This window comes from Bombina bombina, chromosome 12 (assembly GCF_027579735.1).
Source record: "Bombina bombina isolate aBomBom1 chromosome 12, aBomBom1.pri, whole genome shotgun sequence".
Lineage (NCBI taxonomy): Eukaryota > Metazoa > Chordata > Amphibia > Anura > Bombinatoridae > Bombina > Bombina bombina.
The window spans coordinates 25,173,627-25,197,975 of record NC_069510.1 but is presented as its reverse complement, the minus strand read 5'-3'; the positions used below and the strand labels follow the sequence as shown (position 1 = coordinate 25,197,975).

Here is a 24,349-nt window from a genome sequence, read left to right as displayed (position 1 = left end):
TTGAGGAAGTAGAATCTGTTATTGACATCTGCTACTAACAAAGCGGCTGGCCCTGATAGTTTGCCTTATGAATTCTATAAAATATTAAAATAATCAATTGGGTCCACTCTAACAAATCTTTATAATCATTATTTTATAAAGGGGATGGAACCATCCAAAAACTTTATACAGTCATATACATCATTAATATTAAAACCAGATAATAATCCAGAAAATATGGGGTCGTACAGACCCATTGCTTTACTAAATACAGACTATAAAATTTTGACCTCAATTTTAGCTAGCAGAATGCAAAATGTAATGAACATTATTATTTACAAAGATCAATCGGGATTTATAAGAGGCATATCATCTATTTGTAATTTACGCAAGGTTTTTACACTATTATCATATTTAAATGCTCAAGAACAGCTAGGTAAATATATAAATTTGACTAACCATATATTACTATCTATAGATGCTGAAAAAGCTTTTGATTCCATTACTTATGACCATCTGTTTACAACCTTACATAAATTTGGTTTTAAAAAGAAATTCCTTAAGCTAATACAATCTTTATATAATATGCCAATGTTCTCCCTAATAGTCCATTTTTCTATTTCAGAACCATTTACATTAAATAAGGGTACATGGCAGGGGTGTCCTCTTTCACCTCTACTCTTTGATTTAGCCATTGAATATTTAGCAATAGCAATAAGGAATAACATAGAAGGTATTAAAATAATGGATAAGGAAGTATTACTCTCTCTTTATGCGGATGATCTTTTATTATTTATGAATAAAGCAGATACATATATTCCCATTATACTTAACTGATCAAAAACTATGGATCCTTTTTTCTGGATATAAAATAAATGAATTAAAATCTGAATTATTATGGCTCACTAATAAATACTCCACAATATCCCACCCCTTTTTGAGAAGTCCAAAACAACTTTAAATATCTAGGCATTAAAATATCCCTTTCACCATAATTCTGTTACAAGATTAATTATAGAGATAACTTAAATCAGATATGTGATACTCTAGCCATGTGGTCTAAATTACCCTTATCCTTAATGGGTAAAGTAAACCTCTTTAAAATGATCATATTCCCTAAAATATTTGATCTAATGCAAACTATCCCGTTTCCCCTATATCCCTCCGATATACAAATGATAAACAAGACCTTAATTACATTTATTTGGCAAGGTAAAAGGCCAATGCTAAGATTGCAAATGTCTAAAGAAAAAGGAGGGCTGAATCTACCAAGTTTAACAATTTACAATAAAATAGCTTTAGCAAAATTTGTGATCGATTGGTTAACCACTGGTGGTTACTATGTGGATGTGGAACTCGAACAAAAAATAGTTTATCCTTTCACATTATCAGCATTAGCACACATCCAGCTAAGAGAGCTACCCATATTATGTAAAAAGATGCCTGTTTTTAGGGAATCTATTAAAGCTTGGCAAGATATTTGCTCAACTTACTGATATCATTTTTTTAAATCTGAATATCTTCCTATACAGGGGAATCCTTTCTTTGTAGCGGGCTTTACAACAAAGCCTTTTATGGATTGGGCAGAATTAGGACTTAAAACACTTCCCAATTAATAAATAAACAAGAATTTTTCAAATGTTTCAAACTTTCCAGAACATTAAACAAGAATTTAAAATTCCCTATAGTCATTTATTCGCCTATTATCAAGTAAGAAATTATATAACACCTTTACTGCAACAATTTGGATATAACCGGAGCTATTTAATTTATGGAATTTTTTAAATTCGCTTTAGAAATAGAATTTTCTCTATCTTTTCTACCTATAAGGTTCTAATTACCATAATAAATAATGCAAAGGAGTCACTCTAAGAGGGCTGAAACATAGACCTAGCAGACAACACAATAACTCAAAGCATTAGGAGAGTTAATAAAACATCCTAAGCAACATATTATCACGAATCTCAAATTAAATTAACCCAGATGACAAATCTAACTCCAGATAGAATGGCTAAATTAATCAAAACAGGAGAAGCTCTCTGTACAAAATGCAGAAACAGAAAGGCAAACATATTACACTGTTTCTGATACTGTTATAAATTAGAAGATTCTGGCACGTTATCTTCCTTCTGGATGGATTTAAATATAAAGGAGACACTAAATTTCTAAACCTATCCATATTGATGGGCAGGAAAATTATATTAAAATGATGGAAGTCTCGAAAAAGCTCCCATGTTAGAGAAATTAAAGTCAGAGTTACAAAATCTTCTAATATTAGAACAGATAGACACAATGAGGCCTATCTATCAAGCTCCGAATGGAGCTTGAAGGGCCGTGTTTCTGGCGAGTCTGAAGACTCGCCAGAAACAGCAGTTATGAAGTAGCGGTCACAAAGACTGCTGATTCATAACCCTGTCCGTCTGCTCTGATGAGGCGGACAGGAATTGCCTCAATTCAACCCGATCGAGTACGATCGGGTTGCTTGACACCTTCCTGCTGGCGGCCGCGAGTCTGCAGGGGGCGGCGTTGCACCAGCAGCTCTTGTGAGCTGCTGGTACAATGCTGAATACGGAGAGCGTATTGCTCTCCGCATTCAGCGAGGTATTGCGGACCTGATCCGCACTGTCGGATCAGGTCCGCAAGACCTTTGTTAAATTGGCCTCTATCTCTTACAGAAAGTCGCTTAAAAGCATTTATACAGAAATGGGGAAAATGTATAATAGTTCAAGAAATAAGCCTTCAGAAGCAAGTTCTATCTCCCTTTTTAAATACTATCTTGTTGATGGAATATATGCTTCGAGGTCAATGGACGTTCCTGGATGAGCATGGGATGTGGAGCGGAGGGAGTGGAATATAGAAGAAACACCCCCCCCCTCTTTTTTCTCTCTCTTTCCTCTTTCTTTCTCTTTCCCTCTTTTTCTTCTTCTTTGTTCATTTAAACCGACTATCTGCTGGATCTAAGCATCACGGATTATAGTGGATCAAGTAAAAATCTTTGTAAAAATGTGAGGAGTAAGAGCAATCTTAGTCTGAAGTTCAAATGACATTTTTTTGCATTTCATACCCCTTTAAAGGGACATGAAAACCAAATATTTTCTTTCATGAATCAAATGGATCATACGATTTTTAAACAACTTTGGGGTTTACTTCTACTATCTACTATCTAATCTAGATCTTGGTATTCTTTGTTGAAGAAGCAACAATGCCTTAATGGGAGCAAGTTGAAGGAGAAAGTCTACTTGAAAAGTTTTATTGTTTAAAAAGTAGATAATCTCTTTATTCCCCAGTTTTGGATAACTAACACTGTTATATTAATACACTTTTTACCTCTGTGTTTACCGTGTATCTAAGCCTCTGCAGACTGCCCCCTTATTTTAATTTCTTTTGACAGACTTACATTTTTTCCAATCAGTGCTGTACTCATAAATAACCCCATGGGAGTGAGCACAATGTTATCTATATGGCACACATGAACTAGCAGTGTCTAACTGTGAAAAACTTTAAAAATGCACAGAGATAAGAGGTGGCCTTCAACGGCTTATAAATCAATTTGAGCCTACTAGGTTTTAGCTTTCAACAAAGAATACCAAGAGAACAAATCAAATTTGATGATAAAAGTTAAATTGGATCTTGCATGCCCCTATCTGAATCAATTAAGGGATTAGTCTACACCAGAATTGTTATTGTTTTTAAAAGATAGATAATCCTTTATTACCCATTCCCCAGTTTTGCACAACCATCACAGTTATATTAATATACTTTTTACCTCTTTGATTATTTTGTATCTAAGCCTCTGCAAACTGCCCCCTTATTTCAGTTCTTTTAAAAGACTTGCATTTTAGCCAATCAGTGCTGGCTCTCCTAGGTAACTCCACGTGCGTGAGCACAGTGTTATCTATATGACACACATGAACTAACACCCTCTAGTGGCGAAAAACTGTCAAATGCATTCAGATAAGAGGTGACCTTCAAGGTCTAAGAAATTAGCATATGAACTTACCTAAGTTTAGCTTTCAAATAAGAATACCAAGAGGACAACGCAAAATTGGTGGTAAAAGTAAATTGGAAAATTGTTTAAAATGACATGCCCTATCTGATTCATAAAAGTTTATTTGGACTAGACCTGTCCCTTTAAAATTTAATTTTGACTTTACTGTCCCTTTAACACAATGGGTGAGCCTGTAAGATAATGAATATATGTGCAGCCTCCAGTCAGCAGCTCCTAAGTCTACCTAGTATTTCTATTCAACAAATTATATACAGAGAACAACACAAATTAGATAATATAATGAAATTGGGAAAGTTGTTTAAAATCACATGCTTTATCTGAATCATGAAAGAAAAAAAATGTGTTTCAGGTCCCCTTTAAGGAATCACAAGGTCATAAAGAATATTCTTGTATGCAAACCAAAAAAAGCTTTAGAAAATTCCTGTATTGTTTTCCGAATTTTGTTCCATAAAAGAACAAAATTGAGACTGTGGAAAGTGGCCTGAATGTTACAAAGGTCATAAACAGATCATGATTATATGATATATCAAAGACCCAAAGCAGGCCCCTTCAGAACGTGAACGAGGCGAAGTAATTTGCGTAAGCGACTGTGTACTCTTTAATCTGCGCTTGGCTGGTTATCATATATCTTAGCTCATTTTTTACATAGCACGGAAAATATGAAAGCTGAGTATTATTGGGAAAAAAGGAGTCTCTGGTACATGTAAAATAGAGGGGGAAAAAGTAGTTGGAAATACTAATAAATTTTGCAATCGCTTGTATAACGCTCAAAAATGACATATACTGTTTAGAGACACAGCAGGGTTGGTTACACCAAATTGTAAAAAATGTTCAAGTTAATAAAAAAACTCTTTATTTGGATGAAGATGATTGATTTTGTAATCTATATATCTTCAAATTGGAACATCTTAACCTTAGTTTGTATACTTATTTAGCTTTCTGTCACGTCACTTTAACAACATCTGTTCTGGTTGATAAAGCTGGACACAGAATATGAATGCTTTGTATGCCCTTGTTCAATTTCAGAGATGTCTTTTTTTACAAATTCTTCCTGAATTAGCTCATGTTTAGTGTGTGTAACAGATGAAAAAGCACTAGAGTCTATTTATTCACGGAAGATATGCATCTATTGCCAAATATTCTTTTGTGCTTGTAATCATTTGGCCACAGATTCCATCACAACCACTTCACTTTATTTATTTATTTTTAGGATGACAATGTGATTAACAATATAATAAATGTCAATATAAATCCTCTGTACATGTCTTTGTTGTAATGAAATACCAACCAACACACACTAATTTGTGCTAAAAAGACATTCTAGCCAAAACCTGGAATCTACATGGATGCATTTCTAATTGCTTCTATTAAAAGCTGTTTCTAAAGCGTATTTAAGTAGGTTCCGTGCACCAGCATTTAGAACAGCACTTGCTCAGAGAGATCTGCTTGCACCCATCTGTCTCAACTCAATGTGTTAATTGTTGACATGATACAAGCCCCACTGGTGCTCTGAGCAGCTGCAGTATTTAAAATGCTGGTGCACTGAGAATCTAGGTATGCTTCACATGCACTTTGCTTCTATTCAAAGATGTAATTAATCCTATCTGCATTTACATTTTGAATCAAATGTCCCTTTAATATATTATGTAAATTTTGGGAGTCATAAATATAGGTTTGCATTCTTTCTCAAACATTTTGGTGACATCTAAACCTTGTTAATGGTCTTCATTCTGCAATTTATTTGTAAACTCTGCATATGGTTCATTGTCATACGGCTTTTCAAATGTTTTTTTAAACTATTCTCAAATTCTTATTTGTAGGTCAGCTTCTGGGTTGTACGAGAAATCTTAACAGCGCAAACCTTAAAAATTAGAGCAGAAATACTGAGCCACTTTGTCAAGATCGCAAAGGTGAAGTCTTCTTTTGTATTTTAGTAAACATTTTAAAAACTAGTGGGCATATTTTGGTCTGTAAAAATGTAATGGTTCTAAAGAGAATTATAATATAGCAAAAATTGTCTATTAAGTACAAGACAAGGAGGAAAGTTCTACTTCAAACAGCCAATCAGTGATTTAGAATGTTTACAATTAAATAAATTGAATATCTGTTCTTGTGTTGAGGACTGAATGAATGACTATATTATAGATAATATCATATATAAATTATACAGTGACTATAGACTGAAGTGCAAGTGAGTTGTCATTTTTATGTTTAAAGGTACAAATTAGCAGCATATGTCTTTTTGTATAGTATCAAAACAATTTCCAGCCTCAAAAACAATAAAATAGACCTTTATTACTTATATGGTGGGTCCATAGGCATAGTTACAATAGGCCCTTAGTCATGTATATAACTCCTGTTGTAGTCCTGAGTACTTTGTTATGATAGGATGCAAATACCCAGTAAACACTGGCCTTTCAGCATGGTTGTTGCACTATAGCGCCATACATGATGGAACTCTCATACAGAACTTTATTGTAAAACTTTAATTCAACACAGGAAAAAAAAAGCATATATAAGTGAGATATGTTGGATTTTATGTATAATCTCAGTGGTAATGCTTACAAATGGGTGGTCTCATCTAACTTCCTTGCCGCAGGCCGATTTATTTTCTCTTTACCTCTTCAACTAATTAAACAAAAACTGAACACAAACAGCAGCTTGTCTGACATTCCCTGAGATTCCTGCACAGGACAAATACATCTTTACTGTATTAAAACTGCAGAGAAATTGAAGTTCTATGTATTCCATACTTTGAAGAGAGTGGGCAGGCTCAATCCATTCAGGCAACTAAATGTCAAGCACATGTTCCTCGTTGCAGTAAATCATCAGAAGACAAAAAGCATATGTTTCTTCAGGTTTTTAAGTTATGTAGCTGTACATAGTTTTTCCTCACAATGATCTCAGAATAGCTTTTTGTCACGGAAATCGTTTTACTTGTCTCGCATTACAGATCACCTGTAAACATCCTTACCTTCAAAGTTCTGATTTCTTCAGCATCTTGGTGTACATTGCTAGGACTGTCATTCTTTCATGCCTTACATGACTTATGACTTAACTTTTATCAAATGGTGAGAATCCACAAGAATTCAAAATGTATGCTTACCTGATAAATTCATGTCTTTCATGATGGTGAGTTCATGAGTTATAACTTGTGACTTAAGTCTCTGTCTGCTGAGATGGTATCTATATTGCTTTGGCATTTGGATTCCATATCAGCAAACCAGGTAAATTAGCCCACCAGATAGTGTGAGTGTTGTTAAAAGAAGAAAAGAGTATCTGGGCTAATTTATCATCGGCACAGCATCAATTACTGTGTATCAAATCAGTAATATATTTTCTTAAGTTGGTAAGAGTCCATGATCCATAACTTCTGGGATTCAACTTCTGGTCACTAGGAGAAGGCAAAGATACCCAACATTCCACAAGCTTTTAATCCCTCTCACCTCTCAGGAGAAGGCTTATCTTTGCCTCTCAGGAGAAAGGTGAATAAATAAGGTGACCCAGTTTTTTTTGTAAATAGGTGTTCTCAGACCTATGTGAGACAATTTTTCCCTTCAGGAACCATGGATTTACTTAGAGGGGAATATTAAAGTACTTAGGCAGTGAATGTAATTCTCCTGCAGGAGTTTATCACTAGCCTACACAGGTGTTGCGGGGATTGAACCCTTAGCCTCCTCTTGTTGGATTTGTCTGCCACAAGTGTCGTGGGGACTTCTCATCCTGTTTGTTTGCTGTTGTTCTCTTTGTGATATCCTCTGCTGTTGCTGGCACAACACTGGATGTGCTCTCTACTGAAAGCCGATTTTTCTGCAGCTGAAAGCACGGCAAAGTGATTGCATTTGAGGTAAGTGCAGCCATTTCATGCACTCACATAGCCCACAGGCTATTAGCAGGTACACCAATGTTGAGGTATATTATAGCCAGGGGACAACGTATCTCGGATACAGACATCACTTCCTTTCTAGACCACATAACATATTAGTCTTGTATATATGTTTTATATGGGAGATTTGTATCTTGTTTGAGAGGTACTCTTTGCGATCGTATTTCTTTAGTGTGCATCGGCTGTGTTTTCTTTCTATCAGTGCTATGCGGCCACAATCCTAGATTTGTAGCTCAATCTGTGAGTTTGACAGGGCACACAGGGCATGGTTTACTCGCTTCAGTTTTTCTGAATGCACATAACAGCCCATTTTTCTCTCTCTCTCTCTCTCTCTCTCTCTCTCTCTATATATATATATATATATATATATATATATATTTTACTATATAGTTTAGTACTCTTCTTGCTCTTTCTTATTTTTCGTATGAAAACATTCAGTTAGCGCACTCCTGCTTTGTTTTGTTTTTGATAGTTTACATTCCATTACATTTTATTTGGCAGTGAAACAGCACTGTTCAATAGCAGGTAGATTTCCCGCCGTGCTATTCCTGCCTTTTGAACTGTCTCCTGCGCTGAGGCCCAGTTTCTTTTTATTTTACACCAGTGTCTTTTTTTCCCTGTGCTCTACCTGTAGTAGGGGGTAAGTTACTACTTTTAAGAGCCAGTTTTTATATTGTTAATTATATTGTACATTTTGTTTTATATATATATCTACAATTATTCTTCCTTTTAGATCACAAAGAGGGCTTTTCTTCTTAAATGGAAAGGTTCCACAGCTGCATTCATTACTTTTGGGAAATAAGAACCTGGCCACCAGGAGGAGGCAAAGACAACCCCAGCCAAAGGCTTAAATACCTCCCCCACTCCCCTCATCCCCCAGTCATTCTTTGCCTTTCGTCCCAGAAGGTTGGCAGAGACGTGTCAGAATATTTAATTTTTGTTTTTTTTGTCTCTTATGGAGGGTAGTACTCTTTGGCATGGGACAGGAGTTTTAAAGTAGTCCTGTCAGTCTCTCAGTGAGGGCTTGGATGAAAGGGAGAGTCTTTCTGGGAAACCATCCTGATTCATAATAATAGCTCCTCAAGCAATCAGCGTTGTCGAACTTCACTCCGCTGCCTGCTTTCTTCTCTCAAGTCCATGGCGGAGGCGATGCCACTATTCACACTTGAAAGGCCGTGTTCCTGTTCCACGGCGTAGATTCCGGTAAGATCGTTTCATTTTCCTTTATCGTCAATGTACTGTAATGTGAATGTTTTGCCAAGAGGTTACACACCTTTGCGGGTCTAACTATATAACATAAGGGTCTCAGTGAATCTCTGTTAGTATCTTGGAATCGAGGGTTAATATTTCCTGAGGGGGGTTATTGAACAGGGGGGTTTATAATCATGTTTATGTGATTCAACCTGCTTATGTGTGATGTTTATGGGCTCGTAGTTGGAACTTTGTGGCCTTTGGAAGTGACACGGCCTTTTGGTTTGGGCGCGCTTTTTTTGGACTATTTGGTTCACCCTGTGTTCGGGCGTGGTTCCGTTCCCCATTTCCGCATTCCTGACCGTGTGGTGAAGGAGATATTCTAGTCCGTAGGGGTCTGGTCATAGGAGGTGGTGAGTGCCCCAGCCATTGTGGGTGTCAGGTGCCGTTTTTGTTTTCATGCTTTAGTCCATATTGATATTTCCTCTATCCAGTTATGGAGGATTCTGATGCTGAGACTGTGCTTGTTTCAGATTCATTTACGGTGGATTCTGATACCGAGACTATTTTGATTTCAGATTCTGTGTCCGGTGACGAATCCGATTGGCCTCATTGACACATGTCAACCAGTTTTGTTCCATATGCCATTTCAGGGCGCCTAGTTCCTCGGGCTCGGGGAATCAAGGGACTGCTGAGCCATCCGCCTCTGGGGGTCCTGTCCTCCGAGAGGCGAGTTCCCTACCAATTCATACTTCTACACATGCGGGTAACCCAGTTTATGATTCCTCCATGCAAGGCCCATTGGAGCCTCCCCCCGGAGGTTGCAGCACGTTTTCGCTTCCACATAATGTTGGCGATTGTTCATCTCCAGAGTCCAGGCATTTCTTTGAGAATGTGCTCGTGCCCTATTGTCCTGGGCCTTCCGCCTTGGGGAGGGTCTCTATAGTTCCCCATGGGTGTAACTGTCCCTGAGGTGTTATGCCTTTTGTTACAGGATTGCTCGCCTTCGCTTATTGCTCATACATGTTTTTAGTTATTGAATGATCATATCTTTACCAGATATGGGGGATTTTCAGTCTGCTAATTCGAATGGTGCACCTCATTAGACATGGGGGGGGATGAAGTAATTTCCTGATTGTCATTTGTTTGAGATCTTTCCCAGTTTTTGAAAGATAGGGCTCCGTTTGGCTGGTCCTGCGGGTAGGCCTGTGTCTTTTTGGGTGTTAACCTCTGGGTTGCCTTATATTTTATTTATATCCGATGGGATGTCTTTTATTTGTTTTTGTTTCCTTCAGGAACCTTCTGGATTGATACTCTTTATTACTTCTTCGGAAGTTGTTTTGGACATGTTAGTCCTATGTTAAAAAGGTCTGTTTTTCTGTTTTTCCCCTATGAGGGAGAATTTATGCAGCTTGTCTGTTAGGACCCTAGGTGTAGGCTGGTCCTGTCGGGTTCATTCGGTCTTGCGGCAGTTCAGACACGTGGCGCTGTTCTGCTTGGCGGCTTCGGTAGAAGCGCAGAGTGCTCAGGTTATCATTGTTTTTCATGTTCAACTAAGCATTTGAGAGGACCTGTGGGTCCGTGAGGCGGGAAGGATTGTTTCAGTCCTAAATTAGCCCACCAGATAGTGTGAGTGTTGTTAAAAGAAGAAAAGAGTATCTGGGCTAATTTATCATCGGCACAGCATCAATTACTGTGTATCAAATCAGTAATATATTTTCTTAAGTTGGTAAGAGTCCATGATCCATAACTTCTGGGATTCAACTTCTGGTCACTAGGAGAAGGCAAAGATACCCAACATTCCACAAGCTTTTAATCCCCGCTCACCCTCTCAGGAGAAGGGCTTATCTTTGCCTCTCAGGAGAAAGGTGAATAAATAAGGTGACCCAGTTTTTTTTGTAAATAGGTGTTCTCAGACCTATGTGAGACAATTTTTCCCTTCAGGAACCATGGATTTACTTAGAGGGGAATATTAAAGTACTTAGGCAGTGAATGTAATTCTCCTGCAGGAGTTTATCACTAGCCTACACAGGTGTTGCGGGGATTGAACCCTTAGCCTCCTCTTGTTGGATTTGTCTGCCACAAGTGTCGTGGGGACTTCTCATCCTGTTTGTTTGCTGTTGTTCTCTTTGTGATATCCTCTGCTGTTGCTGGCACAACACTGGATGTGCTCTCTACTGAAAGCCGATTTTTCTGCAGCTGAAAGCACGGCAAAGTGATTGCATTTGAGGTAAGTGCAGCCATTTCATGCACTCACATAGCCCACAGGCTATTAGCAGGTACAACCAATGTTGAGGTATATTATAGCCAGGGGACACGTATCTCGGATACAGACATCACTTCCTTTCTAGACCACATAACATATTAGTCTTGTATATATGTTTTATATGGGAGATTTGTATCTTGTTTGAGAGGTACTCTTTGCGATCGTATTTCTTTAGTGTGCATCGGCTGTGTTTTCTTTCTATCAGTGCTATGCGGCCACAATCCTAGATTTGTAGCTCAATCTGTGAGTTTGACAGGGCACACAGGGCATGGTTTACTCGCTTCAGTTTTTCTGAATGCACATAACAGCCCATTTTTATCTCTCTCTCTCTCTCTCTCTATATATATATATATATATATATATATATATATATATATATATTTTACTATATAGTTTAGTACTCTTCTTGCTCTTTCTTATTTTTCGTATGAAAACATTCAGTTAGCGCACTCCTGCTTTGTTTTGTTTTTGATAGTTTACATTCCATTACATTTTATTTGGCAGTGAAACAGCACTGTTCAATAGCAGGTAGATTTCCCGCCGTGCTATTCCTGCCTTTTGAACTGTCTCCTGCGCTGAGGCCCAGTTTCTTTTTATTTTACACCAGTGTCTTTTTTTCCCTGTGCTCTACCTGTAGTAGGGGGTAAGTTACTACTTTTAAGAGCCAGTTTTATATTGTTAATTATATTGTACATTTTGTTTTATATATATATCTACAATTATTCTTCCTTTTAGATCACAAAGAGGGCTTTTCTTCTTAAATGGAAAGGTTCCACAGCTGCATTCATTACTTTTGGGAAATAAGAACCTGGCCACCAGGAGGAGGCAAAGACACCCCAGCCAAAGGCTTAAATACCTCCCCCACTCCCCTCATCCCCCAGTCATTCTTTGCCTTTCGTCCCAGAAGGTTGGCAGAGACGTGTCAGAATATTTAATTTTTGTTTTTTTGTCTCTTATGGAGGGTAGTACTCTTTGGCATGGGACAGGAGTTTAAAGTAGTCCTGTCAGTCTCTCAGTGAGGGCTTGGATGAAAGGGAGAGTCTTTCTGGGAAACCATCCTGATTCATAATAATAGCTCCTCAAGCAATCAGCGTTGTCGAACTTCACTCCGCTGCCTGCTTTCTTCTCTCAAGTCCATGGCGGAGGCGATGCCACTATTCACACTTGAAAGGCCGTGTTCCTGTTCCACGGCGTAGATTCCGGTAAGATCGTTTCATTTTCCTTTATCGTCAATGTACTGTAATGTGAATGTTTTGCCAAGAGGTTACACACCTTTGCGGGTCTAACTATATAACATAAGGGTCTCAGTGAATCTCTGTTAGTATCTTGGAATCGAGGGTTAATATTTCCTGAGGGGGGTTATTGAACAGGGGGGTTTATAATCATGTTTATGTGATTCAACCTGCTTATGTGTGATGTTTATGGGCTCGTAGTTGGAACTTTGAGGCCTTTGGAAGTGACACGGCCTTTTGGTTGGGCGCGCTTTTTTGGACTATTTGGTTCACCCTGTGTTCGGGCGTGGTTCCGTTCCCCATTTCCGCATTCCTGACCGTGTGGTGAAGGAGATATTCTAGTCCGTAGGGGTCTGGTCATAGGAGGTGGTGAGTGCCCCAGCCATTGTGGGTGTCAGGTGCCGTTTTTGTTTTCATGCTTTAGTCCATATTGATATTCCCTCTATCCAGTTATGGAGGATTCTGATGCTGAGACTGTGCTTGTTTCAGATTCATTTACGGTGGATTCTGATACCGAGACTATTTTGATTTCAGATTCTGTGTCCGGTGACGAATCCGGATTGGCCTCATTGACACATGTCAACCAGTTTTGTTCCATATGCCATTTCAGGGCGCCTAGTTCCTCGGGCTCGGGGAATCAAGGGACTGCTGAGCCATCCGCCTCTGGGGGTCCTGTCCTCCGAGAGGCGAGTTCCCTACCAATTCATACTTCTACACATGCGGGTAACCCAGTTTATGATTCCTCCATGCAAGGCCCATTGGAGCCTCCCCCCGGAGGTTGCAGCACGTTTTCGCTTCCACATAATGTTGGCGATTGTTCATCTCCAGAGTCCAGGCATTTCTTTGAGAATGTGCTCGTGCCCTATTGTCCTGGGCCTTCCGCCTTGGGGAGGGTCTCTATAGTTCCCCATGGGTGTAACTGTCCCTGAGTGTTATGCCTTTTGTTACAGGATTGCGCGCCTTCGCTTATTGCTCATACATGTTTTTAGTTATTGAATGATCATATCTTTACCAGATATGGGGATTTTCAGTCTGCTAATTCGAATGGTGCACCTCATTAGACATGGGGGGGATGAAGTAATTTCCTGATTGTCATTTGTTTGAGATCTTTCCCAGTTTTTGAAAGATAGGGCTCCGTTTGGCTGGTCCTGCGGGTAGGCCTGTGTCTTTTTGGGTGTTAACCTCTGGGTTGCCTTATATTTTATTTATATCCGATGGGATGTCTTTTATTTGTTTTTGTTTCCTTCAGGAACCTTCTGGGATTGATACTCTTTATTACTTCTTCGGAAGTTGTTTTGGACATGTTAGTCCTATGTTAAAAAGGTCTGTTTTCTGTTTTTCCCCTATGAGGGAGAATTTATGCAGCTTGTCTGTTAGGACCCTAGGTGTAGGCTGGTCCTGTCGGGTTCATTCGGTCTTGCGGCAGTTCAGACACGTGGCGCTGTTCTGCTTGGCGGCTTCGGTAGAAGCGCAGAGTGCTCAGGTTATCATTGTTTTTCATGTTCAACTAAGCATTTGAGAGGACCTGTGGGTCCGTGAGGCGGGAAGGATTGTTTCAGTCCTTATAGCCTTCAGTCATAGATGGCCGGGCAGGGGAGTTTTTCCGCTGCGTCACTCTGACATTTAATTTCATCAGAGTTTTCCTCCCCCATGTGGTGGAGGTTGGAGGGCTTAACACCACTTACCACAGTTGAGCAGTTTGGCCTTCATTTTTAGGCCTCTTGATTTGTCCTTTTGGGCTTGGTCCAACAGCTTGTACAGGATAGCTGTCTAGCATGCAGAAGGTTTGCAGTTTGAAACCAGTTGCATTTCTTGACACCTTGCAGGTGTACGCGTAAGCTGTTTATAGTGTATCTAGATCCAGCTCTTACTCTTTGACGTGTACTGTCTGTCTGAGTTATAAGAGACCTTTGGGTCTTCTTCCATTGTCTCCGGGTGAGGTGGATCTCCTTTTTGGGATCTGTGTTTCCGGGTGATGGTTGTTCCCTGTGGGGACTTTGTTTAGCTCGGGTTTTTCCGGAGCTGGGTAGGCTTAGTGCCATTCTCTTCCTTGTGTCCTCTGCTTGTGCGGAGGTGATAGGAAGACTAGTCCTGCTAGTAGGATTTTTTTGACCTTGAGGTATCCCTTGGTTGTCCAGAGGCTCTGAGAAGTATCTTCATACGACTTCTAGCCTTGCTCTTTGGACCGTTTGACTTTAGCTAGGGGTGGTTCCTTCCTTTGGTCGGGGGTTTCAAGTTCTTCTCGCTATCCGGATTCTCTGGATATGCATCCGTATCCCTTGTGTCTGGCTTTTTGGCTAGCTGGGGTGTTTAGTTCTAGGGTAAGGTTTGCCTGAACTATTGGGTGCCCAGACCTGTTTTTCTCCCTGAGACTTCAGGTTGCTGAAGCTTTGCTTGGCCTTTTTCCTGACCCCTTCTTGGGTGGTTTTGAAATCTTGGTTCTCAGGGCTGGTCGGGGTGTTCCACGGTAGTGGGAACTTGGGCTATGTCCTTGGTCTATCTACCTAACCTGGTCATGGTTGACCAGGTTTTCTGAGTATTTTTTACTCTTGGCCACAGAGTAGCCCATGTTATCTGGTGGTTAGCTGTGTGGCTTGCGCCTCAAGGGTTGTTGGTTCATACCCAGCTGCTGGCGCTGGATGTCCAATTTCCGGTGTGCCTTAGGGTTGCATTCCCCTGGTCAGCTTGCCAGTGTTCCTGTTGATTCCCTGCTCTGCAGACATATGGGTTGGCTGTGCCTCTGCTTGGCAAGCTACTTGTAGGGGGGTCCTTTTCTAGGACATCTGTGTTGAGAATTTCTCTTCCCATTAGCCGGTGATTTCGGGCCTTGAAGACAGTTCCTTTTGGGGATATTCTCCTCCCTATGGAGATAGAGTCCTTGCTTGGGGCTTCTCCTGGATGGGAGGCAAAAAGGTGGCATTGGTTCCCCCTGGGGTCTTGCTGGCTCCAAGTTAGACTTGTGGGGCCTTTATTTTGATAGATCCTTAGGTCTATGGCCTTGTTGTCTGTTTTCAGAGTCGAGTTGTACTTGTACTCTGTGGGTATGGCTGTGCTATCCTTGCGCTCGTTCCTGTACCTGTTTCGGAATTATTTTGTTCCCCTGTCTTGGATCCCTGAGGGTGTGGGTCTGCAGGTCAGGATGGGCTAGTGGTCTAAGGCGCTGCGTTCAGGTCGCAGTCTCCTCTGGATGTTTGAGCCTTGTTCAGTCTATCCTGTTAGGGGAATAGATTTTCCTTTCAACTTGCTCCTTTGATTTCAGAAGGGGGTTTACTCTTCCTTCGGGTTCTGAGGGTATACTCCCCTTCTCGGGGGGCCTCGATTGAGGATTTGTGTTCCCCTTTTTTTTTTTTTTTTTGGTTTTAAATAAGGTTTTTATTGAAAATGTTTCAATTTACAAGACAACAATGCAGAAATTTGAAAGTATCAGAAAAGATAACACTACACATATTTGGCCAACAGATCAAAACAGTGTGTCAATATACATGTATTACAAGATTTATGTTTCAATTACAGTTTGAGTTGGTATATTCTTCCCAGATAAACCTTATCGAATAGTAGGCCTCCAACTGATGCAGTATAAAATAGTGGTATTTTTCGAGAGATATTGCTAATGTTACTGAATAGACCCAATTATCTATTGAAGGTGTAACCATAATCTTCCAAAACCTAGGTATTAACTGTCTGGCGCAGTTTAACATTAAGGCAAGCAGCTTAGATCTAAGTCTACATGTCAGTTTGGTAGGCCTACCGAAAAGGCATGTTAATGGGTCATTAGGGATTTCAAAATGCAACACCTTGGTTACCTCTGCTATAATGAGTTTCCGATAGTTGCTAATCATAGGGCACATCCACCATATATGGTATGCTGTACCTATTTGTCCATATCCTCTCCAGCAGATATTTGTGGAATTTGGGAATATCTGTGCTAACCTGTGCGGAGTATAGTACCATCTACTTAATATTTTCATGTTAGTTTATAGAAGAAGTCGAGGAGGACATTTGTGCAATCATTTTCAACCAATCCTTTTCTATAATTTTTATTCCCATTTCTTCCTCCCATTTTTGTGTATATGATGGTAGGTTGCATGAGTGGTATTGTAAGATAAGTTGGTATGATTTGGATAGGTTACCTCTAATATTATCTTTTTGGTAGCATAAATGTTCAAAGGGTGTTAAGTTTCTATTTATCTTACCCTTCTCAGGGTGTGATGTGATGATGTGGCTTAATTGGAGGTATTTGTACCAAGAATCAAAGTGGGATATACCCATTTTTTGCAGTTCTGTTTTAGGGCGTAGCTTACCTTCAGATAGAACATTGTAATAAGGGGGTAACAAGTTTATTGTACTACATTGATCCTGACTAAAAGTCTGTTGAGGGTTAAAAGTTGTGCTTTATTTCAAAATAAAAGGGATCTGTGAGCACTTTGAAACCATTCTTGAAAAAGGCTACACAAGCTGAAACGCGTTGAAGTAATTATACCAAACATATGGGCTCTTAACTGAAGGCTATACTGAAGATTTTGTACAGAGCGCTCTGTCATGTCATTCGTAACCCAAATAAGCCTGAACCTCAGTGCAACACAGTAACGGATCACAGCTTCTATTTGGCTCAATTTGTTGCAACCTGGATTTGCAAACTCCGTTTGAGGCGCAGACCACCCGGTAATCCGTGACTCTGATTGGTTGGAGGTCAGTCATGTGACTCCACACACGCCGAGGAACAACTACCAGTGAAGGTATTACTTGGGCGTTCTCCAGCACACAATAAGGTATTTTGTCGAGTGGGTACAAACCCTTGCATTACAGTTACACGGAGAAGCACTCTTCATATAAGCTTCGTATTCTGGGTGAGTCATATGCTGTTGCGATATTACCGATAAACAGGTACTCTTTCTTTGAACCATAGATCTGCTTAAGTCAAGTAAAAATCACCTTTTACCAAGCATTGTGACCGATTACTGTGCCACAGAAACACCTCTTTGCATTGTTTATTACATTTTTATCTTGCTCCAGCAGCGGAACTACCTCTCAACATTGCTCCTGTTATAGAGATTATTTTTTCCCAGCATTGGAACTGTTTCTATTGAACTTTTAACGGACCTTTTTTGAATTTTTTATGAACTTTTTTTGAATTTTCTGAATTTTTTGTATTTTTATCTGATTAATTTTAAAACCACTGGTGGTCTCTCTATATTCATGGCTGGTCCATGTCTTATTTAACGAAGGAAAAGGCAATTAAGGAGATTCAGCATCAGAATCAGAGTCCTCCTTACAGAAGGATGAATGTGGGGACCATGTCTTCTGAGAGTTCTCTGATCCAGGAGTAGGGTTTATAGAGGGCTGTTTTTTCTTTTTAGGTGGTACAGTGTTCCAAGTGTTTTGCTTCTTGTTGGTGGAGGTCTTGCATTTCGCAGCTTGCAGGTCTGAGGTAACCGGAGGGTCCAGGTCTAGCAGTTTGCAAAATTGGTTTATTTTTGTAGGGTTGTTGCATATCACTCTTCTATTGTCCTTAATAACCAGCAGGTAGAAAGGAAATCCCCACCTATATGGTATGTTCTTATTTCGCAATAGCATAGTTAGGGGAAAAAGTTCTTTCCTTCTTTGCAGAGTCCTTATCGCCAAGTCGGTGTAGAATTGCAACACAACCCCCCTGAATTTTACAGGTTGCTTCTTTCGAGATGCTGCCATAAGGCTTTATTTTTCTAAGAAATTCTTGAATTTAATAATGATATCCCGTGGGGAAGCTGTGTCGGGCGGCTTCGGTCTCAAGGCCCTGTTGGCTCTGACCCAGTGGATATTTGTAGCATTAGGACTGTCCAACAAGTGTGTGAAGAGAGAGGGGAGATAGGTAGGGAAATCTTTAGGCAACACCAATTCCGGCACTCCTCTTATCCTAACATTTTTCCTTCGTCCCCTGTTCTCCAAGTTCTTTAACTTATCTTGTAAAGAAGTGATTAATTCGGTCTGTTGGTCCATGGTTTCTTGTATCGAGGTTAGTTCTTCTCTGACAATATCCCCATTGTCCTCTAGAGCTTCAATTCTAAATCCCATGGTGTGTATATCCTGTTTGAGATCCATAAGCTCCTCTCTTATGCATGATCTCACAATATTAGCAATTTCTTGTGTGGAGACAAGAGAGGATAGACTGTGCGTGGGGATCTGAGTTTGATCTTCTTTGGTGTTAGTGTGGGAATCTTGCAAGGCATTGAGTTGTTTTGAAGTCTTACTGGTAGGACTGATGTGTTCCAGTGTTTTCTGCTCTGAAGGGCTAAAGTAAGATGTGACCATCTGACCCTTAGCTGACATGGTGCGGGGTCCTTTAACTGTTTTAATATTATTTTTAGTAGCCATTATGGAGCTGTAGCTTAATATAGTGATATTAAAGGCCAAAGTTAGGTATAGAGGTAGGCCCTTTAAGGTTGTTTGTTTCAGAGGGCTAGGGTTTATAAGTGTCTTTGAGTAAGAAAAGTGAGTATACTGCTGTTGTAGTTTTAAAATCCTGTGCAACAACTGGTGATAGAAATATTCAATTGCCTGCACGGTTAGTGATTGTAATCCGCATTTACTTTACCACTGTAAATAGGACTTTCCTCCATGTGACTGATTTTGTCCAGCATTTAGTGATAGAATTTTATGTGTAACCTCCTGATGATCTGTCTGCAGCTTAGCGTGAAGGGACTGCAAGGGGGTTATGCTGAGGCGTCTATCTCACATTCTATTAAAGTTAGGTCTTAGCTAAAGCCAGTCTGTTGGTTGGTGAGAGACAATTACAAAGCTTACCTAAGCTGTAGTAAAAGCTGTTGTTCGCTTTATTGTGGAGTGGTCCGTTTCTATGTATATTGCATGTTGCGTCACACTTTTAGCAGCATGGACACTGCTTCTACTTCCAAGCTCCCAACAATGGCGTTTACAGATTCCGGGTTCTTCAAAGCGGTATCGATAGATGCCTGAGGGTATCAGCAGCACATATCATTTGAGCAAGGTGCTTGATATAAAGATTTGTAGACCTAATTTTAATGTTTTAACAGTCCCTGTTGTGGAGCTCTGGGCTTAAGCAGCCATTGTAGCCGCGGCCAAGCTCCACCCCTTGTGTTCCACTTTTTAGGGACCTGTGTGTAGGTCCGGCAACTTAGGTTGCCTGGAGTGTGCCCTCTGTCTGGGGGTTGCTTTTGTGGTGTGTTTCTTGCTTGACTGCTTCTTTCTCCTCGCAAGTACCCTCTGTGCCGTCCTGTTATGGACTCTGTGTTCTCAAACTTGGGGTTTTTCACCTGGGTGTATTTCACACTTTTTCATGGAAAATGCTTTGGTATTCTATGGTCAGACACTGGGAGGACTTTGCCTCTTCAGTTGCATTCCATGCTTGCAGGATGTTGGAGAGACGTCTTGTCTGTGTCTGTGCCCGGTCTTATCCCGGGTTTCACTTTCCCTGTTTGAGCCCCTTTGGGTCTCTGTGAGCTGGGCTCACTCTTGGAGGTGTTCTTTTTTGTATTAGGGGACCTTTCGGTTTCCTTGGTTCTCTTTTGCCTTGTCTCCTTCGGGGTTTCGGCTGGTGTCTCCTTCATTTGTGGGGGATGAGTGGTGGGCTCATCCCCCACAAAAAGGGTGACAGTGTCTCCTGGAGGACTGTTGGGTCAGTCGAGTCTGTTTGCGGTCTCTAGTTTGGCTTCTGGACTGACTGCAAATCAGTGTCTTTGGTGTTTTTCCTCTTAAATTGTTCTCCGATTCGGACGAAGCATTTTTTTTATTAGTACCTATTGTACCCTCCCATCTTGGCATTCAATGTCCTCTATAGCTTGGGTATTGTTTTCCCAAAAGTAACGAATGCAGCTGAAGACTCTTTCCATTTTAAAAGAAAAACATAAATTATGCTTACCTGATAATTTCCTTTTCTTCTGATGGAAATAGTCCACAGCTCCCCACCCGTAATTTTATGTGGGGCGTCCTTATTATTCTTCTGGCACCTTTCACCCTGATATTTCTTCTACTGTTCCTTGTTCCTCGGCAGAATGACTGGGGGATGAGGCGAGTGAGAGGATTATTTAAGCCTTTGGCTGGGGTGTCTTTGCCTCCTCCATGTAGACAGGTTCTTATTTCCCAAAAGTAATGAATGCAGCTGTGGACTCTTTCTATCAGAAGAAAAGGAAATTATCAGGTAAGCATAATTTATTTTTTTATTTTCATCTTTTCCCCTTACATCATTTTTCTCAGTCTTATCATAAAGTCCTTGTTCACTTTTGCAACATTATTTATTTACTGTTTTGTATATTCTATTGCACAATAATGTTGCTTGGGTTGTTATAACTGTCCCCATTTATATACATATAGTTATTTTAGAAAGTAGATCCACTCTTGTCTTTTTGTATTCATTTAAGTTTGTATTTGCATTCTTATATGTTTGTTTATAACTTCAGCTTTGCAGTTCTGCAGGGTCTTTTTATGCTTTTTAACTTATGCTATTTTGTCTCTAAAGGATTCTGCACTCCCTTTCTTCCACTGTACAAGGGTGTTCTACAGATTTGGCTCTAGAATTCAAGACTTCTAATCTCTACAATTTTTACAGTTAGAACGACACTACATGGATTGGTCTGATAATCTTTCCACTGTTTAATTTTTCTGGTTACTGATTCTTGCACAGATCAGTCAAAGTAAGGACCTTTTCACATATTCACACAGACTCCTCAAATTTGTTTTGTGTAGGTGAGTTTTTTGTTTTATGATAATCAGCAATTAATCCTGATACAGATATGTAACAAGCCTATATGCAGCTTACTGGTAAGTCTTAGGTTGTACAATTCTGCTGCTATTGGTTCAATACCCATGTCAGCTCGGATATGTGATAGTTGATGTCTTTAAGAAGTGCTTTAAATGGTCTCTGTAACTACAATTGCCTCAGAGGAATATGCCAAGCCACAACCGTACTCAGATTTTTTGTTTTTTTAAAGATGTTTTCTTTATTGGCTTCTATTGTAGAACTTTGGGGGAACTTTTTCTAAAGTAGAAATGAGATGTGCTGCTTTAGCCATTTTAGAATGCATGATTTCCTATTCCCTTCAGGATAGGTTATTTTAAAAAAAAAAAATTGGTTTCTTTCCTTAGACACGGCCTTGTCCCCACCCCCACAAGTGGGTTCTTTGTTTTCAACAGCTTTTACATAGCTGAGGTAATTGCAATATATTCACTTTGTTATGAATAGCTGTCTAATTTAATTTCAGAAGCTTCAGTTGTTTAATATGTTCAAAATCTTTTGAATCTTCTAAACTTAGTAAATGCCTTATTTGGCAACTTATTTTCAGTCATTATCATTTTAATGCTATTACCTTTGCAGTCCAGCCAAGAAGAGCTCAGTAGCTCATTTCATGGTCTTTTCTTCTGTTAAGTGTGATCAGTCCACGGGTCATCATTACTTCTGGGATATTACTCCTCCCCAACAGGAAGTGCAAGAGGATTCACCCAGCAGAGTTGCATATAGCCCCTCCCCTCTACGTCACCCCCAGTCATTCTCTTGCACCCAACGACTAGATAGGATGTGTGAGAGGACTATGGTGATTTTATTTAGTTTTATTTCTTCAATCAAAAGTTTGTTATTTTTTAATAGCACCGGAGCGTGTTATTCCTTCTCTGGTAGAGTTTGAAGAAGAATCTACCAGAGTTTTTTACTATGATTTTAGCCGGAGTTGTTAAGATCATATTGCTGTTCTCGGCCATCTGAGGAGAGGTAAACTTCAGATCAGGGGACAGCGGGCAGTTTATTCTGCAAAAAGGTATGTAGCAGTTTTTATTTCTAACAATGGAATTGCTGAGAAAATACTGCCATACCGACATTATATCATGTATGTATAATTTACATTTCTGTTTTCTGGAGAATGGTACTTCTCTGGAATTACACTGTGTATGTAAGATTTTAGCCTAATAGGCTTTTTAATAACTCTTAATTATGTTAAACGTTTTTGCTGGAATGTAAAATCGTTTTTATTTTCTGAGGTACTGGGTGAATAAAATGTTTGGGCACTATTTTTCCACTTGGCAGTTGCTGGATCTAATTATGACAGTTGCTTAATCTCTCTCACTGTTGTGTGTGAGGGGGTGGGACCTTTTTGGCGCTTTTTGCTACGCATCAAAAATTTCAGTCAAAGCTCATTGTTTTTCCTGCATGTTCCGGTTATCTCTTCAGAACCCAGGGAGCTTCAAAGCTAATTTGAGGGAAGTAATCTAACAGAGCTGTAAGATTGTAGTTGACTGTGGTAAAAAACGTTTATCTTTAACTTTTTTATGCCTCAGGGTTAGTTAATTCTTGCTTCTGGATACAATCCTTTGCTAAGTTACATTTGTTTTTACAAAGCTGATTGATTTCATCTGTTATATATACTCAGTGCTTTTCAAGCACAGTCGTTTTTTTTTTTTTTTTTTTTTTTCATTGTAATTTTATTGTATAGTATTCCAAATTGCAAGTTTATTTGCTAGTTTGTTAAACATGTCTGATTCAGAAGATGAGACCTGTACTATTTGTACTAAAGCCAAGGTGGAGCCCAATAGAAATTTATGTACTAACTGTATTGATGCTACATTAAGTAAAAGTCAATCTGTACAAATTGAACAAATTTCACCAAACAACGAGGGGAGAGTTATGCCGACTAACTCGCCTCACGTGACAGTACCTGCATCTCCCGCCCGGGACGTGCGCGATATGGCGACGCCAAGTACATCTGGGCGGCCATTACAAATAACATTACAAGATATGGCTACTGTTATGACTGAGGTTTTGGCTAAATTACCAGAACTAAGGGGCAAGCGAGATCACTCTGGGGTGAGAACAGAGTGCGCTGATAATGTTAGAGCCATGTCAGATACTGCGTCACAACTTGCAGAACATGAGGACGGAGAGCTTCTTTCTGCAGCTGACGGTTCTGATCCAAACAGATTGGATTCAGATATTTCAAATTTTAAATTTAAGCTGGAAAACCTCCGTGTTTTACTAGGGGAGGTGTTAGCGGCCTTGAATGATTGTAACACAGTTGCAATACCAGAGAAAATGTGTAGGTTGGATAAATATTTTGCTGTACCAACAAGTACTGACGTTTTTCCTATACCTAAGAGACTAACTGAAATTATTACTAAGGAGTGGGATAGACCCGGTGTGCCGTTCTCACCCCCTCCGATATTTAGAAAAATGTTTCCAATAGACGCCACCACGCGGGACTTATGGCAAACGGTCCCTAAGGTGGAGGGAGCAGTTTCTACTTTAGCTAAGCGTACCACTATCCCGGTGGAGGATAGCTGTGCCTTTTCAGATCCAATGGATAAAAAATTAGAGGGTTACCTTAAGAAAATGTTTGTTCAACAAGGTTTTATATTGCAACCCCTTGCATGCATTGCGCCGATCACGGCTGCAGCGGCATTCTGGATTGAGTCTCTAGAAGAGAATCTTAGTTCAGCTACGCTGGACGACATTTCAGACAGGCTTAGAGTACTTAAGCTATCTAATTCATTCATTTCGGAAGCCGTAGTACATTTAATTAAACTTACGGCTAAGAATTCCGGATTCGCCATTCAGGCGCGCAGAGCACTGTGGCTAAAATCCTGGTCAGCTGATGTAACTTCTAAGTCCAAATTACTTAATATACCTTTCAAGGGACAGACCTTATTTGGGCCTGGTTTGAAAGAAATTATCGCTGACATTACAGGAGGTAAGGGCCACGCCCTACCTCAAGACAAAGCTAAACCTAAGGCTAGACAGTCTAATTTTCGTCCCTTTCGGAATTTCAAAGCAGGAGCAGCATCAACTTCCA

The 24,349-nt window shown here is 39.8% G+C and overlaps 1 protein-coding gene across 6 annotated transcripts in view; it reads left to right on the top strand.

Moving 5' to 3' along the window:
- The window catches only part of RALGPS1 (Ral GEF with PH domain and SH3 binding motif 1), a 1,173,485-nt gene that overhangs the window by 474,431 nt on the left and 674,705 nt on the right, over positions 1-24,349 (top strand). For all 6 annotated transcript variants that reach the window (XM_053695590.1, XM_053695591.1, XM_053695594.1 and 3 more), the window contains one exon: positions 5,809-5,898. In XM_053695590.1, coding sequence (XP_053551565.1) covers positions 5,809-5,898 — 90 coding nt within the window. The remainder of the gene's footprint in view (positions 1-5,808; positions 5,899-24,349) is intronic.